Below are 21000 nucleotides of genomic sequence, written 5' to 3' on the forward strand. Positions count from 1 at the left end.
GTGACCAGAGCTGTGTCCCATGGCCTGGAAGGCAGAGAAAAGAGCATTTGGCTTTTCCAGATGCTTTAGTGAAGGCAGGCAAGGGAGGGAGGAGGGAACTGGGATTGGAAGAGCTAATCCACAGCGAAGGCTGTGGCTCCTTAAATCTTCATTTGTTTACACCAGGCAGTGTAGTATTTTTCAAACTGGAGAACTGTGACCTACTAGGAGGTTGTGAAATCAGCTTCGTGGGTCTCTGACCAGCATTCTTTTAAAGTAAAATAAAATAGAAAACACTGATGCTCAACTAAAGAGTGAAAGTCGGGACTGTTTGTGACACAGCTGTGTTAGTTTTGTATCTAATGACCTACATGTGAGTCTCAGTCAAAAAGATGGGGAAGCCGTTGCCACAGGGGGGTGATGTTCAGAGGGGGTTAGGCATGGGCTTGGGGGTCAGATGGTCTGGGGCACTTGGCCTCTTTGGCTATTTATGGCGCACATTTGGGCAAGTTACAATCATCCTTTTAGGTCTATTTCTTCTATTGTGAAAGAGAGAAAATAATATACCCACCTTGTTATATGTAAAATATGGGTTAGCACACAGTTTAGGTCCCAGTAATTACCCGAGAAAATGCTGTTGGTATTGGTATCTACTGATAACCAGTCGCTGCCAGGCCCCGCTTTCATGACCCAATTAGGTTCACTTAAAAGTAGCAACATGTTCACACATAAACCAGAAATGTTAAAATCTCCTCCCCCACAAAAAGTTGACTTTGGCACAGTGCCATCCACCGAATCCTATGGGATGCTATTAGAGAAAATCCTAGGAAACCTGTTGATTTCCCTGCAGGAGGGCTAACGTTGAGGGTGCAGCTTGTGAATGATCGGCATGGGGCCAGGAGACCCGTGGAAGAAACTTCTCTCTGGCCTGGGTCCCAGGAATCGCTGGGCTTCTTCCGGAAAACTCACTTCCTTTCATCTTTGGGACTGAGCAAATGATGGAGTTGATCCTGTTTCCCTGCTTGCTTTGGCCCTATTAGGAGTTCCTCTCTAGCAGAGGGCACAGGACTTGCGCCAGGGAGAATATTATGGATGCCTAGCTTTTTTCTACAACCTTTTCCTGAGTCCCCTCTGCCTCAACGATTTCCTCCCCACTTTTTGTGTCTGCGTTTTTATCACAATGGGCTCCTCCTCTGGCCTTGGGCCCCCTTCCCCCAGGGGTAAAGCAGCACTTGAGCCTCCCCTCAGTGTGCAGAGGTGACACCACCTCTGCCATCACCAGCCCCACGAAGGAACTTCCATCCAGCAGCCCCACTGGGTGGGAGCGCCCATTTCTACTGCCCGCATGACTGTCTGTGCAGTTTAGGAATGCCGGGGCTAGGAGTTAGGCTGTGTACACCGTGCGGGGGACACGCCGCCCTGCTCCCTGTGCCTGGCATCTAGAACTGAACACCCTACCGCTATGGGAATGGAACCCAGGGCACGACCATCTCAGCCTGCGGAACGATCCAGCCCAACTGGCGAGAACTCCCGCCCTGGTGTTGGGGGCCAGACAGGGTGCGTGGAGAGGGTCCTTAGAACCTGGTCAGTCCCCTAGCCAGAGCAATCCTACACATCGCTGAGCCTTCTTCAGGTTGAGAATGCTCGCCCTCAGCCCAGCCCTACCCTCTGCCCCTGCCCCTGCCCCTGCCCCTACCCAGGGAGGGCAGTCCTGCAGGTCCCAGGACAGGCATGGACCATGACTAGAGTTACCAGCACTGACCTGCCCAGCCTGCCCCCCAGCCCCAGCAAGGGGCTGCAGACCCACAGGCTGGCTCCAGGGCTACCACCCCTCCATGCACAGCCCACGCCAGCTGGGCTCTACAGGATCCTTTTAAATTACGATTCCAAAGCGGGCTGGCCACAGGCAAGAAGCCAGGAGCCTGTTTACACAAATGCTCCCTGTTCAGGGAAGGCTGTCCAAGTCACTCCTTCCTGCTGTCCCCAGACCCGGGCTACTAAGGTCTAGGGGTCCGGAAGGCAGGGTTAGTCCCAGGCAACCACAGGGATGCTCCAGGGGGCTCTGCTGAAGGACAAGGACCTCTCCTCCTGCATCTCAGCCTCCCCAGCAGCCACAGCCAAGAGCCCTGCCAAGCTGATGGGACCCACTCCATCAACAAGCAGGTGACAGCTTCTTCAGGTAGGGGTGGGGCGTGGTCACACAGGAGACCCACAGGGTTCCCTGGGATCCAGGGAGGACCTTCATTCCCACATCGCCTCCCACAGTCCTGAGCACCTGAGCAACCAAGGAGTTAATATTTTTTGATTATGGCAAAATACACATACAGTTTATCATCCTCACCATTTGAAGTGTGTGGTTGAGTGGCATTAAGTGCACACACACAGTTGTGCAGCCATCAGCACCATCTGTCTGTCTCCAGAACTCTGTCATCTTCACAAACTGAAACTCTGGAGCTAAATCTTTAAATCTGTTTCATTCGACAAGCTTTTTGTTTGTTCATCTTTTTTTTTTTTTTTTTTTTTTGATGTCCCTGGGTGGGCTCAAACTCATCCAACAGGCTTTGATTGAAGATCTGTTGTGGATTCCTGGGGGGAACACAGGCAGGACAGACCTGCTCTGAAGGCACCCAGTGGCATGAAGAGGCAAGCCAAGAAGCCTCCAGCCAAGAAGGCGGCAGCCCGCTGGCCACCTCGGGGCACGGGAGGGAGGCCCAGGATGGGGAGGGGCCAACAGAGACTTCTTGGACCAGCACTTGGTTGGTGGGAGGAACTTCTTGGCTCGGGGGATGGGGTGGCTGGGGGGATTCAAAGGGAATGTTTTTCCTGTGGTCAGACTGGACCTGATAAACAGTGTGCAGGGGGCCGGCAGGGCAGGGGGACCCAGGGCTGAGGACATGAGGGGATGGCTCTGTGAAAGTCCCAGCTTTCCAAACCACAGAGGGAGGCAGAAATATGTGAAGCATGTGTGGCTCTGAGGGCCTCTCACCCTCGGTCCATCGACCCCTGGACAGACTTCAGATAAATTACAAGCTGCCCACAAGCACTTTGGTGGGAATCTTGTTTTTCCTCTTCAGACAAAAAGCAGATTTGCTGACAGATTAGGGAGCAGGGGGCTGGGGTGAGGAGGAGGTCACCCAGGAGCACAAAGCCCATTCGAGAAGCATTAAATCACCAGTTAATGAGGTGCTGCTATGCCTTGGTGCTGGGGAGGAGAGGAAGAGCTCAGGGGAAGCCTCTGGAACTCATGGGAAGGACTGCTAGGCCTGGTTTTTCCCGTGACTCCCAAGGACCTGGACTGAACTGGTGGGGCCTGTGGTTCTCATTTCATTCCCCAGGCATTAATTGCCTATGAGGGGGCGGAATGATTACCACTGCTCTATGTCTGAGGACACTGAGACACACAGCAGTGGCTTCTCCAATGTCATATCCTAGTGAGTGATGGAGTGGGAATCAGGTTGGAGTTTGGAGCCACGTTACCCTCTCTCCTGTGACGCTACTCCCCTGCCTGCTTCCCCACCCCGTCACCTGCTGGGTCACCTACCACTAACCAGCCCTCATATGGCACCTGCTCACAGGTCACGCCTTTGGCTTTTACAAGGGTATACAGTTGGCACAACAGACATGATTGTACTCATTTCACAGAACAGGGTCTGAGGCCTGGAGAGGCTTTGGGTTTGCACCAAATTCATGACAAAAATATATCTAAATATGCAAAGGTGTGGTGCAGTATAGAGGAGTGGTTAGGAACAAAAAGGATCAATCAGCCAGCCAGACCTGGGTTTTAGTCCTGACTGCTGTGTGACCCTGGGCAAGTTGCTTAACCCATCTGTGTCTAGCTCTACTCGTCTGCACAGTGGTGATAAGCGTATCATCATCTTGGCATTATTGTATGTGATAAGTAAAATTACACAGATTCCAGCTACTACAGAGCCTGGCATGAAGTCAGTGCTCCACAAATATCCATCAACATCATCACCATCGTCAGCCGTGGGCTAACAGGTGCGAGATTGTGGAGGCCTGAGGGCAGCAGGGTGCCAAGGCCCAAGGAGGCTGTGGAGGGTTGGACGGCTGTTTCAGAAAAGACAGGGCCCTTGCCATGGGTGGGGAGGGCCTCCCGCTGGCAGATATGCCACACAGAAGGCTCCACCTCCCTAACAAACTGGCAGAGAAATGAAAACTGAGGGCATGATTTTAAGCAAACACTCTCCCGGCTCAGAAACAGTGCAGGTGCATTTCCATGTCGACCGGTTCCAGGCTCAGAGCTTTGCAGTCAGGAAAGGTGGCTGGGTTGTTGCTGGTTTTGTGGTGGCCTCTTCCAGTCCTTGATCTGATTGAAGAGAGCTGCTTACCTGGAAGTCCTCAGCTCCGAAGCTTCTAGGGCTGCATGCTCTGTGGTTTGCAGGTGAAAGGAGGAGGGGCCAGGGCATTAGGGGTACAGAGCAGGCCTTTTGTGGACCCGTCTACCACATGGCAGCAGGGAGCCCCTGCCCCTTTCCTGGGCGGAGTGGATGGTTGCCTAGTGGTTTCATATCTTCATTTGGCCTCAGCTGTCATGGGACAGCCTAAGGGGCTCCCACAGCAGTCATGGCCCCTCCGCCTTTGCCACCCAGCTCTTGGTGGGGCATGGTCTTGGGTGAATTGAGTGACTCATCGTGACTCTTTTTCCATTGCTCTCTCAGTGAGGGATAAGGAGGGGCTGGAGGACACCCAGGAACGGGACAGCCATCCCCTGGCCCACCACACTCAGGCCACCACACTCTGTGGCAGAATCAGCCCCTGAGATTTTGTTTTTCCTTTGGGAACCCTGTGTTCCTTCCCTGAGCTCCCTGCCATACATCCATCACCCTCCGGGCCTGTCAGCATGTCTCAGTTCAATTCAGATGGTAACCCAGGGCTCACGGGCTTTCCCTCGGAGTCCTGAGCCGGGCGACCAGCCTAGAGGGGCTGATCCCCAGTCCAAACTCCTCCACCTACTCAGAAAACCGGAGCAAGATGTGTGGTGAGGAGGACCCGGGAACTGAGAGGCCAGTCGGGAGCCAGCTGGTGGGGGGCCCTCTGGGATCTCTGTGGGGAATTAGAGGTCCAGGTCCCTGACCAGAACGCTGTGGGCGCATGGGTGATCCAACCCATGTACCTGGCCCCCCACTGATCCCTCATCCAGCCAGGCCTTGGTCCAGGCACAGGCCGTGTGAACATCTTTGGAGTCTCCATGTCCAGCAGCCCCATGCTCAGGGACCTTGGGTCCAGAGCCCCTGCGTTCTCCTCAGAAGCACAGAGCACTCCATCTGTTGCCTCCTTCTGGAGTGGGCTACGGTTTCCTCACAGGCAGCCTCCATTCAGGACTCTCCTGGGGGGCTGCTGGCAGCAGGGAGTTACCTGGGCCACCCCCAGGGACCAGAGTTCCCCCTCGAGGGTCCTTTCCTCTCTCCCCCGTGAGCTGGAAGCATAGGCATGGGTGGGGAGGCAGTGGGGGGATACTTTTGGGGACGTGGACCCTCTTATGCTCAGGAATCCCACTGCGTGGGCTGAGTATCTCCTTCCAGGACAGGCTTCCTCCCTCCCTTCTGTCCCCCAGGGGTGGGGTGTCCCCTCGAGATTCAAGCCCACCCCAACAGGAGGACCCAGTGTTCTGGAGAGGGCCCAGGCCTGGAGGAATTCTGCAGGCAGGTGCTTGGTGCTGCACGAGGTGAAGACCCGAGCCAAGGCTGCCGGTTCTGGGTCTGCCGGCCCCACTGCTCCAGGGGCTACAGCTGCAGTAGACACGCCCCATTTCCCTTTCTCCCCGAAAGCCCCTCCATTCCCACAGAGCCCACCTGTTCAAGCTAAACCCCCACCCCGACACTCACCACCACTAATTTTTTTCTCTTTTGCAGGAGAGGGGTCTACCCTGGGTGCAAACCATCCTTCCAGAGCGGTCACCCTTAGAAACTCCAAGGCCAAGATTAGCCATGAGGATAAAACCCAGAGATCAGACACAGAGACCCTGGGTCAGGCCTTCAGCCACGCAGCCTGGCAACCTCACCTTGCTGAGTCACAGAGAGGCAGAGCCCCAAGTGAGCCTGGGGAGTCCTGCACCAGCCTGGGTTCCGACCCTTCCCTCTCCCCATCGCTTCTCATCACCTCTCCCCACCACTCTCCCCTCCCTGGCCCAGGGGGTCCCTGGGAGTCTGGGAAAGCACCCTGGATCATCCGGCTCCTCCCAGGGCTGGGACGTCCATTGCCAAGAGAGCACTCAGAAGCCGCCCGTTGGCTTTGAGGACTTTTATTGCCCAAGGTCCCGAGGTCTGGGTGGGACTGCAAGGGGCTGCCCCTGTCCCCAGAGCTGTGCCTGGCCATCCTGGTGGGAGGGCTCGGCTAGAAGAAGTTGGCCACTCTGCGGAGCGACTGCACCCGCGCGCTGTGGGCCTCCCAGTCGGAGAAGCTGCGGAAGTCGCCCCTCTCCACCACGTACATGCGGCCACGGTAGTTGGGCTCCTCATACAGGACCCACCTGGAGGCCAGGGGAGTGGGGATCAGGGGCCGCCGGGAAGCCCCCCTGGACTCCGGACAGAAGAGCTTGCACAGCCTGGCCACCCAGCAACCCCTCCCGGCCGAGCGGCCCCTTCACTCTGGGCTACACGAAGGCACCCACGGTGCCCTCCTTGGCTTTTATTTCCTGCCCCAGTGCCGTGTGGGGTCCGTGCAGGGGTGTGACATGTGTGGGGACAGGCCTAGTAACGTCCACATTTTAAAACTGACCAGTCCTGGCCGGGTGTGGTGGCTCATGCCCAGAACTTTGGGAGGCCAAGGCAGGCAGATCTCTTGTGGTCAGGAGTTCGAGAGCAGCCTGGCCAATGTGGTGAAACCCTGTCTCTACTAAAAATGCAAAAATTAGCCGGGCGTGGTGGTGCCTGCCTGTAATCCCAGCTACTCAGGAGACTGAGGCAAGAGAATTGCTTGAACCAGGGAGGCGGAGGTTGCAGTGAGCCGAGATCGCACCACTGCATTTCAACCGTCCTTGGCAAGGATGCACTCCCGCCATCACTGCACGCCCCACGCACTCCTATTCCCTGATAAGGACCACCTTGCACAGACAGTGCCCCCAGCACCTGACGGGGGGCCTGGCACAGAGGGCACCATTCATTCAGTGAATGCCAGTGGGTTCCCACATGTGTGCCTAACACCGTGTCAGGTACCAGAGGTGCCATAGTCACACGACATGGTTCCTGCCCCCTCCTGCCCTCATGGGGCCTCTCCTGCAGAGGAAATGGGCTGTGGGGGTACAGTTGCACAGAGGAGCCTGCAGGGCACAGAGAAGGGTCAGGGAGTCCCAAGTGGGGCCCCTTCCTCTCCTCCTCCCCTTCTGCACACCACCGGGGTGGCCACCAACAATCCAGAGAGCAGAAACAGTCAGGACAAGTCTTTACGGAGCCCGGAGGACCTGGGGCTGGTGGGGGCAGGAGAGAACACAGACCTTCATCACCCAGGAAGCTGTGGGCCCGGCCCAGAAAAGCAGGAAGGTGCGGTGGGGAGGGAATGGGGGAACAGGAGGAAGGGACTGGAGGTCCAGGGTAGTGGCCTCTGCCTGGGAAGGGGCATGTGATACAAGGAAGACGGCTCAGGACAGCTCAGAGCAGGGGCTGGCCTGACCCTGTCCTTCCCTCACCATCTCTGAGACGAGTGAGGCTTGTCACACCTGGTGCCTGGCACAGTCTGCTGTCTCGAGGGTTGGCGCCAGGAAGGAAGAGAGAGAGGCAGAGGGTGTGAGCCAGCCTGGAGCACCTGCTGGGGGACTCTTGGCAGGCCTGGTCCAGCCTGGACCCCACCCTCAAGGCCCCCGCATCCATGCTCCTCCACACCTAGAGCTTTCTGACCCCATACCTATGCCATAGCTGGGGCCTCAGAGGCACCTCAGGGAGTCAGCTGGTCCTTTCCTACCCTGTGGTGGGCAAGAAATACCCTAAGCCATGTCCTGGGCCACATGAGGGTGCTCACATGGACACCCCCAAAAGGAAGGGGCAGGGAACCGCCCATCCTCCTGTCCCCTGTCCTGGCTGTGGCTACTGGGAGGAGCCTGTCCTGCCCACATCAGCACTGTGCCCTTCCCCAGGTGGGGGTGGTTGGGGGCAGAATGCCAGCACATTCTCCTCCGAAAGCCCACCAGGACATGGATCTGAGGGGACGGGTCATGCCTGGGCTGATGTGGGACCCAGAGGGAAGGAGTCTTGGCAGTGGGAGGTGGTGGAGGGGCCCTGCCTCACCCACTCCCCAGACCCCAGGAAAGGCCTCCTAGCAGCGTCCCCTCCGGATCCAGGGGACCCGGGGGCATTACCTCCTTGACAAGGGCTTACATTTGTGTAAGAGTTAGAGTCTTAGGCGGCAAAGGCTGAGCACCTGGGCCCCCACCTGGGGGACTGACAGCTGGCTCCTCGCAGGGACGGTGGGGATTGAAGGAGACGGACTGTGTGCCCCTCAGTCAGAGAAATGTTCATCTCCACCTTCTCCACCTTCCTTCTCAACAAGCCCTGAGTGTTGGCGGTGGGCCGGGGGGATTGTGTCTCGGGCCTCTGGACATCCTCCATGCAAAGGTGTGACTTGGGCCTTACAAGACACAATTTAGCCAGCAAGTTTTCCAGGGCAAATTCTTGCTTTGGAATGCCACCCCAGGCTCCAGGTGCCACCAATTTAGGGCAAAATGCAATTTTGTAAAATGGAATCCTGGAGCTAGCTAGAGTGACAGAAACAGCAGATTTCTGCCACTATCAGGCCACCAGGGAAAGGTGGGATGTACACAGTCCCTCCCTATCCCTGGGAACTGGTTCCAGGACTTCCCTTGGATATCAAAATCCAAGGATGCTCAAGTTCCTGATATAAAATGGCATTGTATTTGCATATAACCCACGCGTATCCTCCCATATATAGTAAGTCCTCGCTTAACCCCATCAGTAGGTATTTGGGAACCATGGCTTTCAGCACGCGATATATAACAAAGCCATTTCTCCCCTCATCAATCTTATAATGAATCCACATTGAACAAGACAACATATTCAAGGACCTGCCATACATCGTTTCACTTAAAGTCACAGTCTCCAAGAACCTATCCCCAATGTTAAGTGAGGACTTACTGGACTTGAAATCATCTCTAGATTACTTATGATACCTAATCCAACGTAAATGCTATGTAAATAGCTGTACGGTATCTTTCAGGGAATAATGCACATATTCAGCATAGACAATTGTGGGGGGATATTTTCACTGTGCGGTTGGAGCCCATGGACATGGGGTGCCACCTGTGCCCAGCTCTGCCTTGGCTCAGTCTCTGTCTCCCTGCAGTCCCTCTGCCCCCTGCATCCTCTCCAAAGCTCCCTGGCCTTGAACCTCTGGAGTATAGAAGGCAAATTGTTCTTCAATTGCTTTGATAGGAGCCAGAACCATGCACAGCCAGCTGGAACCTGTGTGAGGGGCTCTTGGCCTGAGGGGAGGGAACTGAGGCCTGGGAAAGCGGCCAGCTCTGGAACAGGGACAGACACAGGCTTGGCTGTAGTCTCAGCTGTGCCACTCCCATGGGACGGCTGGGCAGTCAGCCTTCTGAGTCTCAGCTTGCCCTTTGTAGAACGGGGGCAATAATATCTACCTGACACAGAGGTGTGGGCTGGACAACGAAAATAGATGGCCAGCTTGAAGGTGCTCAGAGGGTAGTTGCAAAAGGGGAGTATGCGGGAGGGCAGGAGGGGGCACGAAGGCTGCCGTTGGTTGACCAGGAGGAAACCCAAGTGTGGGGCAGACAAACCCGTCTGGGCCTGGGCAAAATCCCCCCAGCTATTCTCTGTCCAGAAGTGAGCCACCCTGAAGTCCATCTTCCCCCAGAGGCCAGGGTGGTGGGGATTTGCAGAGAGGCCCGGTTCAGGGGTCAGCTTTGCTGGGTAGGCGCTGGGCAGGGTGGACTGGTCCACCCTTCTCAGAGCAGGTGAGCCCACTGTGGCTTTCCAGCCCGTAAGGCCCTCGGGGATCCCTTGGTAAGCAGGTGCGCCCCGGCTCAAGAAAACCAAAGGCGTTCTCTTGCATCAGATCAATTGCAGAGAACTGTGCAGCTTTCAAGGCCCTCTCCTACCTCTGTTCCTGGACTGACACCCTACAGGGAAGGTCTCAGGATGCCTCTGGGGCCCAGGGTCCCTCTCTGAGAACCTTCTGGGCCATAGGGGAATCTCCCTGCTGCTTGACTGGGGCAGGTGAGGCAGCTGAGGAAAAGAGAGGGCCTGTGGGGCCAGGGCCACGCTGCCCCCTGCTGCAAGTCTCATTCCCACCCCACCCACCAGCCCTGCATGGCGGGCAGCCTCCCACGCCTGGTGCTGAAGCGCCTAGCTGGGCCTCAGGGGCACCCCGTGGCTGGCCTGTACTCACGCTCCGTCCCCATACACCTTGATGGCGTTGATGCAGTTCTTGGCCCAGCCCCCACTCTGCAGGAAGGGGCAGTCCTCCAGGAACTCCAGGCACTGGCCCGTGAAGTTGCAACCCTCGAAGATTTCTAGGCGGAAATGTTCCCCGTGCTCCAAGACCAAGCAAAAAAGAAGGAAAGAAGAAGGCTGCTGTGAATTCCCCTCTCCCAGGAACAGAAGCCCTGGGCGGGAAGGAATTAGGAGGCACCCAGGGCACTGGGCACCCCCACCCCACATACTTCAACCCCGCACTTCTGTTTGTTCTTCCACGTGAGATGTGGTTGGAAGAAAGGGTTCTATTACTCTAAAACTGTTTCAAGCTACTGAGCTGGTCTAAGCACCTCTTTCTACAACTAGAAAATCTGAGGTCCAAAGACAGCCAAACTGACCAGAGGCCAGAGGTCAGGCTCAGACCAGGGCTGGGGTCTCGGGGCTCCCTCTGGGTGCTCAGCCTGGGGGACTCATGCCCTGGTCACACCAACACACTCCCGTTTCTGACTTCACTCCGGGGCTGCAGCCCCCAGGCAAGCCTTCAAATGATAACGTTTTAAAACTGTAATAGAACCTTTTAGTAAAACATAAAGCCAAGAATCTAAAACAAACACCAGATCTCGTGTGCTGAAACTCCTGCTGGCCTTGACATCATTGTCCCCGAGGCTCAGCATGTCTCCCTATATGATTCCCGCATTTCCAAAAGACAGAGGAGGGCCAGACCCTGCCTGGCTCAGAAGCCGGCAGGGCCTGGTCTGCGTCACAACTGGCCCCAGGATAGCTCTTAGGAGAATAGCAGTTCTCAAGATACCAAGGATATTTTTCATATAAATAGCATTATGCAGGGTCCAGGGCCAACCATTTAAATTTCTTTTTTGCCAAATGTACCACAGCCTGGAAGAAATACTAAGAAAGCATTCTTACAATTTGAGATGCCAAAGCCCAGCTGGTTTTGCAACTGATACAGAAAAGAGAGGGGGCCCCACACAGAGGCCCCTTCCCTGGGGTTCCTCAGACATTCACCAGAACCGCCCGGCCCAGGCATCAGGAGAGGGTCCTCGGCAGACATAAGCCGAGACCCTCTGTGATGAGACACGCATACCCCCAGGCTCAGGAATCCGCCACTTCCCACCTGAAGCTCCCAGAGCTCACAGCAGGTCAGCAAGTACTCATGACCCGGGGGAACGGCCTTGCTTAAATCCCACCCTAGGAGCAGCTGGACAGAAACAGTCCTTTGCCACGGGGGAGCCATGCCCCTCGTCTGCCCTCCCTGCATACACCTCTTGGGTGGCAGCTCCCTGTGCAATTCCAAGGGACCTGCCCCCCAATTTTCCCCTGACTGGTGGGTGATTCTTCAGCTTCCTCCATCAGCCACTCCAAGACCGCAGCATGGAAGGCTCCAGAATGTGCTACAAGACCACCTGTACCAGTGGCCACATTAGGCCCAAATCAGCCTCCCGTTGGCTGAGTGTCCCTTATCTGGCTGGAAATCTAAATTTGGACGATTTCAACAGCATTTTAAATGGAAAATGCAGCTAGATTTTTGGATCCGAAACTTAAAGTGGTTTCCTGATACCTGTATGAAAACTCAGGGCCACTCCCGCTCGGTTCCCAGCAACTCGGCCCCCCACCTACTCCTCATGCCAGCAGGTGGCTCTGGGTATAGCTCCCTCTCAGTCTTACAGACTTTAAAGCTGGGAGGCCCACACTCCCCGATTCCTTGCCACTGTCTGCCAGGGCTGACCCTCGGTCCCTCCGGCAGGAAGACTCAGCCCTCGGTGGACAGGCCCACTCACCATTCCCACAGGCCGACAGGAGCCCATGTGGTCACTGTGGCTGTTCCAGCGGAAGAAGTCGGGGTAGTCGCCGTGCTCCAAGATGAACTGCTGGCCCCGGAAGTCAGGGTGATCGAAGCAGACCCAGGCTCCGCTCTCCACACGGATGGAGTTCACTCGGTTCATAAAGCCCCGGTCCTGGAAGTTGTCACAGTCCCCAAAGACCTCCAGCTTCCTCCCCGTGAAGTGCTTGCCCTCATAGAGAGTGATCTAGAAAGGGCAGGTTACAGAGCTGAGGGCCAGGGGCTTCTCTCCTTCAGTGTTGGAGGTTGGCGTCTGGGCCCCAGCACCCTTGACGGAATCCCTACTCCCAGGCCCCCCAAAGCCCAGTCCTGCTGCACACAGTAACACTCTTTGCCAATTGGGCAAAAGAATGAACAGCTGACAGACTGATGCCATACACAGCTCCTGTTCCTTCCTACCCTTAGGAGCTCACAGTGGAGCAGACAAATGTCCACAGCGGTTCCTTTGTCTAGGTGCCCATTTCAAAATCGGCTCTTGTCAATTTCCACTGCATTTTTTAACTCATTTTTAAATTCTTAAAACATAAAGCCGATAATAACATTAAAGGAAGTGTTTTCAAAAGAAGAAACTGCACCCACAGCCCTCTCGTGGTAACCCAACATGTATTTTGCAGAAAGGTTCCCGGGATTGGGCTTCCTTCACTGGAGAGGCTGAATCGGACGAAGCCGCGTCAGGGCCCGGCTCGGGATTCATGTTCTCAAAAGAGGCTTATAAGTGCCACCCTGTCTCTCTGTTTTGTAGGCCACTCCTTTGGGTGGCAGGCACGTATGAGATCTGGAGCTCCATCACCCTGGTGGGAGTTCAGACACCGTGTACTATAGCTACGTGGTACCCACAGGTTGTCCTTGTCCCGAAACAAAACACAGGGAAGCAGTAACAACCCCCCAAACTCCTTTCCTGCTGTGGAACCTAAAATCCCAGCCATTCTGTAACTCTTTGGGTTTCAAGAACTGTGGCCCTACAACAGTCCTGTCAGAGTGCAGTGATGTTCCCCATCACTATGGTCGTTTGTGCTTCACCAGTGTCTTCAGTTCGCTCAAAAGAATGTGAGAAATGCCCTTCCAGCCCCCTTGGAGTCAGGTGTGGCCACCTGCTTTCACCAGAAAGGAGGCGGACACCCTGGTGTTCTGCACCCCAGAGTTACTGGGGCCTTTGTTACTGAAGCATCACCTGGCCCATGCAGACTGATACAGCAACACAGTCACCCCCAGACACTCTGGAATGTGGCCCCGGAAACCAGAGGCTTCATGGAGTGGCTAGGCTAGGGGCACTGGAGAGAGGGAGGGAGAGCCACGTCTCCCATCCTTCCTGCACCAGGCAGGGCTGGTGGAGGGCCCCTGAGACTTTCGGGGAGGCCTGGGCACCAAAGGGATTCGGGGTTCCCTCAAATCTCAACATTTTTCAGAGAACCAGCCCTGAGTGTCCCTGAAGAGACCCTGAGGAAGGAAAAGCCACACAGACCAGCCTTGGGCAAAGAAGCTGCAGCAGTGGGGCCGAGGGCTGTGGGACAAGCCAAGTCCCCCACCCCGAGGAAGCCCCAGGGAGTCTGACCACCCTCCCTGCTCCTGACTGCCAGGCCAGGGGTTGGAACCCCGGACAGAAGGAGTGGAGATGGAGACCTTCCTATCCACCCACACTAGAGAGGCCCCAGGCCAACAGCGAGGCCACCCCGTTTTATTAAGAAATTAAACCAGCTATCCCTTGGGTTTGTCATCCAGCAACAGTGTGCACCCTCCTGAATCCCCTAGCACAGGAGGTGAAGGTGGGGCCCTGCCCGGTTTCCTTGGGGTTGAGGGACTCACTCACCTTCCCAGAGCGCTGCGCCATGGTGCGCCCCGCCCCATCCGCGGGTCCCGGTTTATACCGGGCAGCGCCCTGCTGGCTCAGCGCCGTCCCGGACAAAAGATTTGCTGGGCCGGCCCCTGCGCGTTAGTGCTGTCGGGCGTGCTAAGCCCGAGGGGCCACCAGGCTGCTGAGAACCGCCGCGGCCACCCTGTGCCACCGCGAATGCAGCCCGCCCTGCCCGGGGTCTCCGTGCGCTCAGCGCGTTTAGCTCCCAGGCCTCCTTCCTCCCTGAGCTCTCCCGCCCAGCCCGCGGCTGCCACTGTCCTGCCCTGGAGTGGTGAAGGGAGGAGTGGGGGTGTCTCTCCAGCCCTCCGGCCTTTCTTCCCTGACGCTGCCCCTCAGCCCTCAGGCCCATCTCCCTCCCTCCCAAGGTCTGTTCCGAGCTTCCCAGTCCACTCCCCTTTCTCACCTGGCTGCATGCAGTCTCACCTTGGTGCCAACTTTTCTCCAGGAGGGTGCAACCCAAGCTTCCCGGACAGACAGCGCTTGACCGCCCCTCCCCCGGCTGCTCTGGTCTGAGCTCCCAGGTCCCCTTAGACCTCCTGCTCCTACTCACCCAGCCCCTGATGCACTCCCTCCCCCTTTTCCCAAAATGCCAGGCCAGGTCAGGCCTGCCTCTCCTCCTGCTCTCTTCCTGCCTGCCTCCCTCCCTGGCACTCTCCCTCCCTGGGTCCTTCTCTCCTTGAAGATCCTGCCTAGGGTGCCCAGGTGACCCGTGCTGCCCTGAGCTGGGGGCACAGTGCTCTGCCCCTTGCCTCTCTGCTGCACCCACCATAGCACCCTGGATGCCCAGGATCAGTTGACTGCACAAAGCAGTCCCACCGCGGAGGGAGAGTTCCCCAGAGCCCTGGAGGAAGCACTTGGCAGAAAGCAGAGGCTCAGAGATTGTGGAGTGAGCAGAGCGAACATGGAGCCCACAGGATGTGTAGCCCCAAACGTCTGGGGAGGTGAGCTGAGAACACGGGACCCATGACGCAGATGGCTGGGGTGGTGGGGGACAGGGGTCTGAGATCAAAGGAGAGGCGGGTAGGTGCTCCACAGCGGGTTCTGCTGGAGAGAAGGAAGGAGCTTTGGGGAACAGTTTGGGCTGCTCTTCCCTCAAACAGTGGAGTGTATTTTTATGACCATTTCATAAATGAGACACTGAGGCCCAGGAAGAGGAGGTTATGTGATTCTTGGGGCAGAGGGGTGACCTCTGCTTTGGGAGGTTTTCAGAAGTAGACAGGGTGTGAACCAGAACCTGCATGTCACCCTTGAACCCGGGGACGGTCTTACCCCGGGATGCCGCCCAGCAGGCTGCCTCCACTGGCGACCTTACTTGCCAAGCCACACATTCCAATGTTTGTCTCTGGACACGGGCCCTGGTGGGGACATAAAATTAAAAACAAAATCTCCTGCCAACCCAGAAAACTTCTCCACGAAGGTAGAAGAAAAAGAAAACAATTTTATTACTGAATAAACTTTAAACTGGAATGTGATCTGCATCACGATCTCTCCCCCTAAGAGATCGCAAAGATGGAGAGAGATCTCACTCTTCTGTAGCCAAGCAGACACAACCCATTGCATTCATGTTTTCAGGATAAAATTGCTGATTTTCTCTATCTCTATGACTGGAGGTGGGTTTTGCAATTTAGAGTCAGGTGACAGCTGAAGTCAGGCTTCTCAGGAAACGGGGGGAGGGGGGTGGGGGCATTTACTGCTTGATGTCAAGACTCAGAGAGATGGTCCTGGCTCCCAGAGGAAACATGACTGAGTTAAGACTGGCAACAGGCTTGTTTAGCCGTTAAAAAAGATTTACACACATTTGAAAATGACAGAGAAGGAAATTCTGCAAGAAAAGGGAGGAAAGGGAAGCCTCGTCCCTTATTTTCAACAGGGAAAAGTAAGCCTTAAAAAAAGTTTTATTTTTTAGAGCAGCATTAGGTTCAAGCTGTATTCAGCAAAAGGTACAGGGATTTCCCATATACCCCCTGCCCCTCCATACACACACACACACACACACACACACACACACACACACAGAGCTTCCTCCACTATCAATGCCTCCATTAGAGTGGTACGTTTGTCACAACCGATGAACCTGTGTTACACACTGGGACACAGGATGAGAAGTTGAGAGAATGCCGCACAGGCTTTGTTAGAATAACACATTTGTAAAGTCTCCCCACATAATTGGTTGATTTCTCACAGCTTACTACTCTTTGTCCCATTCAGTATATAAGTGTTTGACTCTTAACTTTTTCTTTAGGTCTTCATCTCCTTAAAAGGGATCCCATGCCACATAAAACTTGTATTAAATAAGTTTGTATGTTTTTCTCCTGTTAATCTGCCTTATTTCAATTTATTTCTCAGGCCCAGCCAGGGCCCTAAGAGAATGGAGGTAGAACTTTGCTGCCCCTACAGTGTAATGTCATGGTTCCACCATTAGAGCACCATCTAGAGTATTCTCACTGCCTTAAAAGTCCCCTGGGCGGGCTGGGCGCGTGGCTCACACCTGTAACCCCAGCACTTTGGAGTCCGAGGCAGGTGGATCACCTAAGGTCAGGAGTTTGAGACCAGTCTGGTCAACGTGGCGAAACCCTGTCTCTACCAAAAGTACAAAACTAGCCAGGCGTGGTGGCAGGCACCTGTAATCCTAGCTACTTGGGAGGCTGAGTCTGTGAGAATTGCTTGAACCTGGAAGGTGGAGGCTGTATTGAGCCAAGATTGCACCACTGTACTCCAGCCTGGACGACAGAGTTAAACTCCATCTCAAAAAAAAAAAAAAGTCACCTGTGCTCCATCTGTTTATTCCTCTCTCCCCCTTAACTCCTGGCAACCACTGATCTTTTTAGTATCTTCACAGTTTTGCCTTTTCCAGGATGTCATGTATTTGGAATCTTACAGTATGTAGCTACTATGGTTTGAATGGGTCCCCCAAAACACATGTGTTGGAAACTTAATCCCCAATGCAACAATGTTGAAAGATGGGGTCTTATGGGAAGTGTTTAGGTCATCAGGGCTTCACCCTCATTAATGGATTAATGCTGACTATAAAGGGCTACAAGGTCTATCTCTTGCTCTCCCTCTCATCCTCTCTTTGCCCTTCTCCCACGGGATGATGCAGCAAGAAGACCCTTGAAAAATGCCAGCACCATGATGTTAGACTTCTCAGCCTCCAGAACTGTGAGCCAATACATTTGTGTTCATTGTAAATTACCCAGTCTGTGGTATTCTGTTATAGCAGCATAAAACGGACTAAGACAGTAAGTAGCTTTTTCAGATTGGTTTCTTTCACTTAGTAATATGCATTTAAAATTCCCTCATATCTTTTTCCGCCTAGTCACTCATTTCTTTTTACTGCTGAATCATGTTCCATTGTCTGGAAGTACCACAGTTTAGTTATCTGTTCATCAATGGAAGGGCATTTTGGTTGCTTGCAAGTTTTGGCAATTATGAGGAAAGCTTCTATAAACATCCATGTGTAGATTTTTGTGTGCTCCTTTCACTATACACTAAAGAGTGGGATTGCTGGATCATATGTTAAGGGTATGTTTTGTTTTGCAACAAACTGAAAATAAATAAAAGCCAGGTGCAGAGGCTTGTAATCCCAGCTACTCAGGAGGCTAAGGCAGGAGGATTACTTGAGGTCGGGAGTTCAAGACAAGCTTGGACAACATAGCAAGACCCTGTCTCTAAAAAATTCAAAATCAAATCAAATAAAAAGAAACTGTCAAACAGTCTTTCAAAGTGACTGTTTCATTTTTCATTCCCACCAGCAATGAATGAGAGTTCCTGTTGCTCCACATCCTCGTCAGCATTTGGTGGTATCAAATTTTGGATTTTAGCCATTCAAATAGGTGTGTAGTGGTGTCTCATTGTTTTAAGAGCTTTTTTTTTTTTTTTTTTTTCTTTTTGAGATGGAATCTTGCTCTGTCCTCCAGGCAGGAGTGCAGTGATGCAATTTTGGCTCACTGCAATCTCTGCCTCCCAGGTTCAAGCAATTCTCTTGCCTCAGCCTCCCCTGTAGCTGGGACTACAGGTATGTGCCACCACGCCTAGCTAATTTTTTTTTTTTTTGGAGATAGAGTCTTGTTCTGTTGCCCAGGCTGGAGTGAAGTGGCGTGACCTCAACTCACTGCAACCTCCACCTCCTGGGTTCAAGCAATTCTCCTACCTCAGCCTCCCGAGTAGCTGGGACTACAGGCACACGCTGCCATGCCCCGCTAATTTTTTCTATTTTAGTAGAGATGGGATTTCACTGTGTTGCTCAAGCTGGTCTTGAACTCCTGAGCTCAGGCAATCTGTCTGCCTTGGCCTCCCAAAGTGCTAGGATTACAGGCGTGAGCCACTGCACCTGGCCAATTTTTGTATTTTTAGTAGAGACAGGGCTTCACCACATTGGCCAGGCTGGTCTTGAACACCCTGACCTCAGTTGATCTTGCCTGCCTCGGCCTCCCAAGTGCTGGGATTACAGGCTGTTGAGCCACGTGCCAGCCAAACTTCCAACTTTTTTTTTTTTTTTTGAAGACTGGATCTGGCTCTGTGCCAGGCTGGAGTGCAGATGGCACAATCTCGGTTCATGCAAGCTCCGCCTCCTGGGTTAACACCATTCTCCTGCCTCAGCCTCCTGAGTAGCTTAGACTACAGGCACCCGCCACCACGCCTGGCTAATTTTTTGTATTTTTTTAGTAGAGACGGGGTTTCACTGTGTTAGCCAGGATGGTCTCGATCTCCTGACCTCGTGATCCACCCGCCTTGGCCTCCCAAAGTGCTGGGATTACAGGTGTGAGCCACCGCGCCCGGCTGAACTTCATATTTGTAATTTGTGTTTGCCCTCATCACAGCAGAGCCAGAGCACACGGACAACCCAAAAAGGTGATGAGAACAGAATCCAAAACGGAAGCAGTTATTTGGGGTGTTTTCTGATAAATATATATGAAAAAATACCTAGCTAAAAGCCCCACTCAAATTGTTAAAAATGGGTAGATGAATAAGATTTTTGCAAATTTCACATCCATTCCCTATTTCTAATGCAATATCTCAGTTCTCCCCTGGGATTGTGTTATAATTCAGTTACCAGAGGAGGAGTCTGCTAAGATTCATATTACCTATTTGTGCCCAGGTAGAACCTCTGCCCAAAATAGCTGCAAAATATGCAAACCTCAACATCAGAGTCATTTCTTAGAGTCATTTTTTTGAGTCATCTTTGGTAGAGCACTGTTAAAATGTACCTTGAGATAGGTGAGATCTTGAGTCACTATACAGCTGCTAGTTGGGGACAAAATTCTAGGGGAATGGACTGAGAATAAATATGGTGATAGTACAGAAGACACAGAGCTAAGAATGCTGTCATGGCTTAAAAAAATAAAATCTCAATAACATGTAGCCTTAGAACTGCCAGTAGCTGCTCAGCATTGGAGAGTTTTACAGCGTGGAGACTAACAGTTTTAATAATAAATCACCCGTTTGCCTGCCTCCCTTCTCTGCCTCTTGTCTCTCCCGTTTTTGGGTAATTTAGAGCACAGAGAAGAATAGGAAATAATATAAGGAACAATAACACCACCATACAAAGTTCGTCAAATCTTAGCATTTTGCCATGTTTATGTCGGATCAATGTTTTTCCTTAAAATAAGAAATCGTTATACATAGAGTTGAAGCCTTCCTTCCCCATAAGGATAAGATACTGTCCTGATTTTTGTGTTGATTATGTCTTTGTGTGTTTTCATCTTTTTACTTTCTTCGTGTGTACCTGTAAATAATAGAAACATTTTAGTGTGGCTACATTATACGTAGCTTTCTGCAATTTGTTTTCTTTTTTTAGTGACAACAGTTTCTGAAATGGTGAATGAACAAAGCTCAGTAGAATTTCTCGGAAAACTAAGTAAAACCTTCCGTCTATAGATCTAGTAAATAGCATACTAGGAAATCTTCAGTATATATTAAAACCATGCAAAAAATACTATGCATTTCTAGGGGAAATTGTGGGACAGTGTCTCCTTGGATGTTATGGGATATCCAGCAACGTGGGGCCTGCCCACCCGTCCTCCAGCATTCTGACAAACAGAAACACCCTACAAAATTCCAACCACACCCTGGGACCAATACTGCCTTCTTTGAGGTCCATGCCTCCGGGTGAAATTGCTGGGTTCAAGCATGAGTTCACCTTCAAGCCACTAGATGCCACAGAGCTCCTCCAATGACCCCACTGACATACAGATGAGATCCACCCTTGGTAGATCCAAGGTCAGTTGCTCAGCATCAGTTCAAATGTACAGCGTTCATTTGAATTGGATCTTTTGTAAATTGCTTGTTCATATGCTTTGCTCATTTTTTTCCTGAGTCTTTCCTTGTTGATCTCATACGTGTGTGCTTGTGTGTGTGCATGCGTTTGTTTTAGAAACAGAGTTTCACTCTCACCCAGGCCAGAGTGCAGTGCCACGATCATAGCTCAATGCAGCCCCAAACAACTGGGCTAAGGCATCCTCCTGCCTCAACCTCCCTTGTAGCTGGGACTAAAGGCACATGCCCACAGCCGGCTAGGTTTTTTAAATTGTTTGTGGAGACAGGGTCTCACTAGGTTGCCCATGCTGGTCCCGAGTTCCTGGCCTCAAGGGATCCTCCCGCCTTGGCCTCCTGAAGTGCTGGGATTACAGGTATGAGGCACCACGTCTGGCTGTGTGTGTTTTAACTTGCTATCTATTCTTTTGCTGTGTGTGTGTGTGTCTGTGTGTGTGTGTGTGTGTGTGTGTGTGTGTGTGTGTGTGTGTGTGTGTGTGTGTGTGTGTGTGTGTGTGTGTGTGTGTGTGTGTGTGTGTGTGTGTGTGTGTGTGTGTGTGTGTGTGTGTGTGTGTGTGTGTGTGTGTGTGTGTGTGTGTGTGTGTGTGTGTGTGTGTCTGTGTGTGTGTGTGTGTGTTTGTGTGTGTGTGTGT

At 53.2% G+C, this 21000-nt stretch overlaps 1 protein-coding gene across 2 annotated transcripts; it reads right to left on the bottom strand.

Moving 5' to 3' along the window:
- Positions 1-3020: 3020 nt before the first annotated feature.
- CRYGN (crystallin gamma N) lies at positions 3021-14323 on the bottom strand. Of its 2 annotated transcripts, none has more exons than XM_017876671.1 (4): positions 14051-14323; positions 12182-12430; positions 10360-10505; positions 3021-4368 (listed from the first exon to the last, which is right to left on the bottom strand). In XM_017876671.1, the coding sequence occupies exons 1-4, from the start codon at positions 14069-14071 to the stop codon at positions 4236-4238; spliced, it is 549 nt and encodes a 182-aa protein (XP_017732160.1). In that variant the 5' UTR covers positions 14072-14323; the 3' UTR covers positions 3021-4235. The 2 variants fall into 2 exon arrangements, with proteins under 2 accessions (XP_017732160.1, XP_017732159.1); XM_017876670.1 differs by lacking the exon at positions 3021-4368 and adding an exon at positions 6245-6469.
- Positions 14324-21000: the final 6677 nt, after the last annotated feature.

The sequence above is a fragment of the Rhinopithecus bieti genome, unplaced genomic scaffold (genome assembly GCF_001698545.2).
Source record: "Rhinopithecus bieti isolate Rb0 unplaced genomic scaffold, ASM169854v2 scaffold_10656, whole genome shotgun sequence".
NCBI classification, from domain to species: Eukaryota; Metazoa; Chordata; class Mammalia; order Primates; family Cercopithecidae; genus Rhinopithecus; species Rhinopithecus bieti.